Here is an 8,564-nt window from a genome sequence, read left to right on the forward strand (position 1 = left end):
CCACAAAACCGCAGGAGAAGCTGCAGACAAGACCAGAATGGGAGGAGGGAGCTCCGGGGTAGGGAAAAAAAACGAGGTTTTAAACAAAAGAACAGCACTGGGTCTTTTTAGGGTCTCCGTGGGGTTGAATACAGTAACCATACGACTGCAGGTCAGTTGTCACCGGAATTTATGCCACTCGGTAACTATGGAGCAGTGAGAGGCATTTTCCGCGAGGGAAGAAAAGAAAAGCAGTTACATTGTTGCGCTCGCGAAAAGCACACACGCAGCCGACTCACGCCGTCCCAGGGAACTTCGAGATATCCCTCCGCACATTCCAGAGACGAAAGGCACGGCACGACCAATTAGGCCTTAGGGTTGGAAAAATGACACAGAAAATATGTAAGGTCTTCGAGCCATTTACATGTTTCTAGGTTTGCGTTTATTTAAACATTGTTTTAAGTCGAATAAACGTCGCTTATGCGATTTGTCGCCACGTGTAGCCACATTATGTAATAATGTAATAATAAAAACATCTCACGGTGTTCTAAACAAAAAATAAACATTTTGATACATGACTGCATTTTACTTTTTTTTGGAGTTGGTCTCATTTAGCCTACAGACAACTCCCTTAAAAGTATTAATTAATTAAACCACCCTAACATAATGTATGTGTCTTTTTCATTTAAGAGATTTCAAAAAAGTGTGCTATTATGTCAAGGTTGTTTGTGTAAGTCCAAACAGTAGAGGCTGAACCAATGGGCACAGTCTGTTTAAAGAAGTTGGGCTGTGTGACGAAATAGTGGGATGCTATTCATGCGCGCTGCCCGGGGGAAAGGTGTTCCGGTCGGGGAAAAAAGCCACAGAGGAAGAAGAAAGGGGGAGGAAGGAAAAAAATTGGAAAGAAAGAAACTCTACGTTGAACATTTTAGCACAGTTTTCCGGCGTAGGCTGCGCAGTGCGTGTTTATCTATGCGAATATGTTTGGCTGAGCGATACGCGAACTTCCTCTCTTCGACTCGCTGCAGCTTTTTTTGTATCGTTACGCGCTTTTGAAGACTTCCACTTTTGGGGAATAATGGTCATTTTCTTTCAAACTGGACTGGGCAAATTCTGCGGGACAACAAGAGGCTTTGGTTTGCCTTGTACTTTTTTGGCTGAGGAATAAACGCTTTTGAGTTCGCGGAAACGGACGACTCATTTATCCGCACAGAGAAACGTTTTCAACTTGCCTTTTTGAAAGCCGCTAGTTGAGGCAGGAAGGGGCCGTGGTGTATCCCATAACCTGTGTGTTTAACTCCAATACAATCAAAGGAAACCGCGCTGGAAATACATTCAGCATTTAAACTCTGTCGTTTTTTTGTTTTTTGTTTTCTTTTTTCGAACAACCGGCAGTGCCGTTTAGATAAATCAACAGAGACAAAAAAAAAAAACAAGTGGTAGCCTAATTACAAGACTCGCAAGTGGTTCCGACAACAGTGGCAGTGGATCAGTGTCGCGGATGTGACTCGTCGTTTGAATGGATCAGTTCTGCGCGAGTCTGGGACGAGAATTAAAGACTCTTTGAAGCCTGACGGTAGTTCCCAGTCGGTCATTTGCTCACTGCCGAAGACAAGGCCACAAGTAGCTGCAAAAAAGGATCGCAAACAAATGGATCAACATGCTCCTGTTCACACGCATGTCAAGCAAATTCATCACAAGCAAACAGTTTGGAAACAAACTGCTTGTTTTCAAGTCTAACTAGTACGACATGTAGTCTGCAGAAAATGTCATAGTGTTTTTATTTATCTTCAAAGCTAAATATTTATTTTTGTAGCTCATCAGAAAGTATTAGTTTTTAACATTTCGTTGTTGTTTTTTTTATTATTGTTTTGTTATTGACTTTTGTTATTGTTGTCACACATCTTTTGGTCTGTTATCTCATCTGCTGTTGAAACACTTGAATGATGCTTGTGTCCACACTGTATTTCACTGTATTTATGTAGTACACTATTTAAACTGTAGTTGTTTTCAGGTGGCATCTAAGCGAAGTTCAATTCGTATTTTGTATTGTAGTTGAGCTTATATTAAAACACAATGGATCGACTTGGCAGCAAGCTGAAGCAAAAGCTCAAACTGAGTGACTCTGGAAGTGTCAAATTCAGCAAAAAGAAAAATGACTTGGCCAACGCAAATAACAACAGTAATAGCAACAATGCCAATAATGGAACGGCGACACAGATCAACGCACCCGTGAGCACGTCTCAGTTTCCCCTTTCCTGCTCCACCTCCATAGAGGTGTGTGGACAGTCAGCCGGAAGACCTGGCAAAGTGGGCACTTCTCAGAGAATCGCACCCTCAAATACCCCCTCGGCTGCGGTACCTGAGGATTGCGGCCCTGGGATCGAACATCACCCGTCTACTCTCGCCCCTCTTCGGCGCCGGTCGCCCCAGCAGCGAGTATCATGCTACTTCCCGGAAACGGTGGAGGGCCGCAGTATGTGTGACCAGTTGAGACGGGGCGACTCGCCCAGATGCGAAGGTGACCCGCTGGGGGCGTACAGCCCGAATTCTCGTGTGGCCTTGAAGCAGCGCCGTTATTCTCTGGAGCTCCAGCAGCTTGTTCGCCGCCAACAGCTTCTCGCCCAGCCTCCTCCACTGTCGTCTGTACCACCTCCGTACCCGACGCACAGTTCGGCTGCCCGTTCGTCCGCCATGGAGCCCAGCTTCCTCCACGACTTAGAGCGCCACAAGCGCTTGTCCCTGCAGGAAGCTCTGTTCTACAAGCGTTTGAGTTCGGGTGGCGAACCCTGGGACAGCGGACGTCCTGCTTCCCTCTCTCATCCACCGCAGAGGACCCATGACAGCGGCGTAGGGGGGTTCTTCTTCCCCCCTGGACCAGCGCTGAGCCCCTGCTCTTCTTTCAGCTTGCAGGAGTCCGTGTTGGCGAGCCCTCGGTCCAGTTTTGCAAGCAGTACCGCAAGTGGAGGAGGCGGTGGTGGCGGGAGTCCCATGGGAAGTCGGTGCAGCAGTAACCGGACGAGCGGCATCAGTTTGGGCTACGACACCCGCCATACACCTGGGCCCGGCCAGCAGCTACAGCTCTCCTCGACCCAACTCGGTGTCGCCACCTCGGGTCAGGTGTACTCCGTACTGGCATCAGGGAAAGCTGGAGTGCCCCCTGTGGAGGTTTGGAGGGACTGTCTCGAAGCAGTGTCGGGAGGAAGTGCGCACGACAGCCGCCACTCGTATCCACCTGCGCTGAGCACGCACACGGCAACCTTCCACCGAGCAGAACCAGAATGGGGTCCTGTTGACCAACGGGGATCAAGAGGTGACGACGTGGGCGAGAGGGCACGACACTCCGACTTGCCAGGAACCCGCTACCAGCAGGAGCTCACCCGCCTGCTTTTGAGAGATGCTGCCCTGGAAGGAGAAGCGTTACTTGGGGGTCTGACGTTAAAGGAGCAACCGGTGACTACCACCATTCTAGCCAGCTCCGCATCTACTCCAGCCACGGCCGGAGTTCCAGGAAAATCCCTGGATGAACAGTCAGCTGGAAGGGGGGAGTCGATATCTGCGGACAGACAGGAGTACTTCGGTGAGATCAATAACTCAACCAATATGGCTAGTTAGTTTATGACTAATGGTGTGTCTCTCTGGCAATAGACTGTAAATGTGAGTGATGTGGTGAGATGAAAACTGCTTCAGACCTGCTAAAACCTGCTGCAAACAATCTCTGAAGCAAAAAGCAAGACGTAAAACTCATCCAGCAGACTTCAAAAATACATACTCGCCCTCCATATTCAGCCCGTTTCTCTAACTAACCATAATAACTAACTTTAAGTCACCGAGCGAATGTATAACCCCTCCACCCAAGGCTACATAGAATTCAGAACAGACTCCAAAGTCAAAAATATCTGCCTAGAGCGAGCATAGTGATTATGCATGACCCTAAATTACAGGCTCTGTGGTACGCTGGTCATACCAAAGAGCTGTGAGTAATACAGTAGGACAGAGGCTGTGTGTGTGTGTGTATAAGTGTTCTCGGCTTTCGGCCAGCCACAGTTTGAGCGAGGGTGTGTTCTTGTGTGTTAGCGTGCACTAGCGTGTGCTGGCGTGTGCTTGTTTAGCTCAGGTATTTGAGTCCTGAGGGAAGGCTCTCTAACGCATTTAATTGTGAGGGTAGGGTGTGTGTTTGTGCCTTCTGTGTGTGTAGCGCTTTGTTGCGACAAGGAAACCTCTCTGTTGTCTGAAAAGCACCTGTGTAAAGTTTAAGACATTACCTCATTCCGACACATTACAATATCTAATTCCTGTATCCAACAGCCTATTAGCCTTTTTTCAAGTAATGAAGGGGTTGTGGAGCTCAGCTCAGGTCAGATTTATCAGTGTGTGTACTGTTACTACAAGAAAGAAACCCACTGGCTGGTATTATGGGGGAAGAATGCTCAAATCATGCGGCACAGACATGTATTTTTGAGTCCAGACAGCTCTGCCACCGTGTTTTATGTAATTGGTATGATGACCTCATTGTCCTAAATAGTTGTGTGTGTGTGTGTGTGTGTGTTTGTGTGTGATGCGTCTGTTGTTTATAGTGTACTCAAACTGTATTTGTGGTTGTATTGCTTTCAGGTACATGTGTGAAATGTGGTAAAGGCGTATATGGTGCAGATAATGCTTGCCAGGCTCTGGACAGCCTGTATCACACCCGCTGCTTCATATGCGTTTCCTGTGGTGAGTTATCAGTCGCCAGGAATCAGTAATGTAACACTTAAGTCAAATAACCAAGGCCAGTATTTCAGTACCTCTTTATTTGGGTCAGTATCTCTCGTGATGGCATGAACATCTCTCTTATCTTGTTTTTACTTGTAGGGCGAACTCTCCGAAACAAGGACTTTTACAATGTCAATGGCTCGGTTTACTGTAAGGAAGATTACATGGTAAGGATGACGTCTGGCTAAATTTTTATTTTATTTTGAGTTCATGTGGTCTCTCATATTCATTTTAGCCAGTGTTAAAGGGGTTGAAGTTAATCTGGGGAGAAAAAAAAAAGTTTGTTTATATATATTTATATATATATATATCCAAGAGCATATTTGGCACTCAAAAAAAGAATAAAAAACAAGGGGTATTCCGGAAAAGGCACAGGATACAAAAAATATTAATGGGTATTTTCTAATAAGATATGGTGGTGGTTAAGGAGATTCCCCCTTCTATATGTAAAGCGCTTTGAGTGCCTAGAAAAGCGCTATATAAATGTAACAAATTAAATTATATCCACCAATATATTGTAATATAATATTTATATTTAAAATGTTATACATTTAATATTTTATTTTTTTAAGTATTTGATTTATGTTTTACTTAAAATTTTTTTTTAAAATATAGATCATATTGATTTAATAATTAAAACTATAATAATGATGATGGTAATATTTAGAATATATATTTGATATATTCTTAGTCATTTTAAATGCATTGCTATTTAAAATATTGAACACTATATTTTGTATTTCTTTCAAAAAATTCTGTTATTATAATACTCTAAAGAATATTCAATAATTTCCCTAACCTTTCCTCGTCTCCATTAGTTCTCAGGCTTCCAGGAGGCAGCTGAGAAGTGCAGTGTTTGTGGTCACCTCATCTTGGAGCAGGTCCGTGGTCTTTGCGTGAGTTCTCAGTGTCAGTGTGTGAAGGTTGTACAGGGTGTGTTCACAGCTCTCTGTCTCTGTATGTGTAACTCAGATTCTGCAGGCTCTAGGGAACTCTTATCACCCAGGATGTTTCCGCTGTACGGTCTGCTCAAAGGCTTTGGACGGAGTGCCATTCACAGTGGACTACCTCAACAACGTCTACTGCGTCTCGGACTACAACAGGTCTGTTAGGCTGAACAGTGTTACGAATGACACGACAAAACTATTTGCAACTTTGTCTAACAACGACTGCTCTGAAACCCTTTGTGCCAGATTTGTTGCCGTTGAGTTTAGTCGTGAGCTAAAAATATTTCATTATTATGTTTCATTTCTGGTTAAGTTAAATGTGTGACAGAATCACATACAACAACATTTATTTGGCCAATGGCACAACTGCCATTTCTCTGGTGTGATGTATTATAAGCTTAATGCATTACATACCATGCATTATTTTTCTATTTACTGACAAAAAAAGATTCCCTGTACCAGTCACAGGCTTTGTGGCACAACGTCTGTATAGTGACAGATGCATTTTTTATGCATTTAAAATGCATTTTATTCAGAAAGGATACATTAAATTGATTAAAAGTAACTTATATTGTTACAAAAAATATAAGTCAAATACATTTTTAACTTTTCTATTCGTCAAAGAATCCTAACAAAGGTATCCGTTTCAGAAATACTTGATATCATCATATTAGAATGATTTCTGAAGGATCATGTGACACTGAAGACTGGAGTAGTGATGCTGAAAATTCAGCTTTGCATCACAGAAATAAATTAAATGTATAAAATATATTCAAATAGAAAGCTGTTATTTTAAATTGTAATAAGATTTCACAAAATTACTGTTTTATTGTATTTTTTTTTTTTTTTTTTACAAATGTTGCTTTGATTAAAATCATAATCATGTTAAAGGGATAGTTCACCCAAAAATGATAGTTCACCTTCTGAAGTGAAGTGATGTATTTTTGTAAGAAAAATATCCATATTTAACACGTTATAAAGTAAAATATCTATCTTCCGGCGGACCGCCTTCTGTATTCAACTTACAGAAAAAGAGCAACGATGACGTTGTACATAGCGTAAGCGTTTTGAACTGCGAGAGGCGTTACACTTTCTTCATAAGTTGAATGTTGAACGGTCCGCCGTTCTTCAAATTTTGGACTGCCAAAAGGTTGGAAGAGCCAGGACATTTTTAATATAACTGATTGTATTCGTCTGAAAGAAGAAAGTCATATACACCTAGGGTGGCTTGAGGGTGATTTTAAATTATGGGATCATTTTCATTTTTGGGTGAAATAATCAAATAAATTGATAGTATTTTGAATTTAAATGATAGCATAGCAGTTGCCAGTTGATTTTAATAAACTTACGTTTTGTGAAAAGTTTAGTGAAAGAATGTCAGCTATTACTTCCTATAGTGTCATCTGATTGTTGCGGTGTCTGTATGTTTCATCATCACTGGGCACCCCAAAACATTTGCATCTACAAGCTGTTACAATTTTATTTCTGCTCCTCAGGACATTTGCTCCCAAATGCGCTGCCTGTTTACAACCCATCTTACCTGCTGAGGTAAACAATTCCCTAGTCGTTTAACAGCTTTCAGATGAAATCAGTAGAACGTTCCAAGATCTTGATTTTGTGTGTGTGTGTGTGTGTGTTTCAGGGCAGTGAGGAGATCCTCAGGGTGGTGTCAATGAACAAAGATTATCACTTTGAGTGTTATCACTGTGAGGTAGGCATTACGGAAAGTAGTTTGGATGAGCTGATTGTCATCATTTTAAGTCCATTTTGTTGTAATTCAGATAAGAGCATATCTACATGTTATCGCACAGGCTTGTCATCTTTTGTAATCCCTCTCTTCCTCTTCTTCAGGAGTGTGGGAAGCAGCTGTCTGATGAGCCTGGATCTCAGTGCTTCCCTCTGGATTCCCACCTCCTCTGCCACTCTTGCCACATGACCAGGGTGTGCGTCACACATAACCTTCCCCCTCACGACACACACTGAAATGAGAACTAATGTGCCCGACCGACATAAACTACTTTGTACTCTCATATGCACACTAGTGACCACTGTAAATTGTTGCCTTTCTAATGTGTCTCTCTTCTATGCCAGCTCTATTTTTGAAGATAGTGAGAGGGGAGAAAACACTCTCTTACTGAGACTTGAGGTCATAGTACATTTCAAATGCAAATCCCAGCACTGGTACAAACTATATCACCCCCTAGTGGCTGGGAAATGCAGCAACTGAATCCTGCTGAACAAAGTATTTCTATACAAGTTCTCCGAGTTTAAGATTATTGACGCCTGCTTACTTCATTACTAGAGGGAGTTGAAATATCACGGAACAGTTTTCCTCCCATATCTACTGTTTGCTGTAGGGAAAGAACAAGGGATTTTTTTGCTTAACATTTTTTTTTCTATATTTAATATCACTAGCAAAGATTTTGCACTTAAACATGTTTACCTATTAAGAGAATTTTTTTTAAATAAAGTGATTGCAAAAGATTAAAAACATTCCTGTATCTGTTTTAATTAATAAATCTCTCTGTGTACGAATAAGTGTCATTTTCTTGTGCAATTCACACATCCAAAAATTCAGAGAATTCAAACACTGACCATTAAAAATGGTATTAATGAGAGATGGCTGGATAGATGTCATTCATCATTAATGGGTTTTGTCTTTTCTAGAGCTTTCTATGCTATTGCTCTGAATGATTAAAGTTATGTTTAGTGTAGAGATGACAAAAGACTGACATTTCACACTGGTTTGTATTAAATTTCAAGCCTGTGAAAACACTCAAAAAAGAACAATATACACGCAACAATATTTACAATGTTATATAGGAACAATATTTTAGAGCAAAACTAGAATATCTGAACATTGTTTTTAGAAAATCTCTTTTC

At 41.8% G+C, this 8,564-nt stretch overlaps 1 protein-coding gene across 1 annotated transcript; it reads left to right on the plus strand.

The window, feature by feature from the left end:
- The first annotated feature begins 33 nt into the window (after window positions 1-33).
- Window positions 34-8,214, plus strand: ajuba (ajuba LIM protein). The gene is made up of 8 exons (XM_079809737.1): window positions 34-3,559; window positions 4,594-4,695; window positions 4,834-4,901; window positions 5,553-5,615; window positions 5,707-5,837; window positions 7,178-7,229; window positions 7,324-7,392; window positions 7,533-8,214. The coding sequence occupies exons 1-8, from the start codon at window positions 2,056-2,058 to the stop codon at window positions 7,662-7,664; spliced, it is 2,121 nt and encodes a 706-aa protein (XP_079665863.1). The 5' UTR covers window positions 34-2,055; the 3' UTR covers window positions 7,665-8,214.
- The last annotated feature ends 350 nt before the right edge of the window (window positions 8,215-8,564 follow it).

The sequence above is a fragment of the Gobio gobio genome (genome assembly GCF_949357685.1).
Source record: "Gobio gobio genome assembly, chromosome: 2".
In the NCBI taxonomy this organism is placed as follows: domain Eukaryota; kingdom Metazoa; phylum Chordata; class Actinopteri; order Cypriniformes; family Gobionidae; genus Gobio; species Gobio gobio.

Excerpts from the sequence above, each read along its gene's own strand:
- ajuba (XM_079809737.1), top strand. The coding sequence starts at position 2,056 with ATGGATCGACTTGGCAGCAAGCTGAAGCAAAAGCTCAAACTGAGTGAC. Across the intron at positions 5,838-7,177 it reads TGCGTCTCGGACTACAACAG|GACATTTGCTCCCAAATGCG; the intron begins GTCTGTTAGGCT and ends TCTGCTCCTCAG. Across the intron at positions 7,393-7,532 it reads TTGAGTGTTATCACTGTGAG|GAGTGTGGGAAGCAGCTGTC; the intron begins GTAGGCATTACG and ends CCTCTTCTTCAG.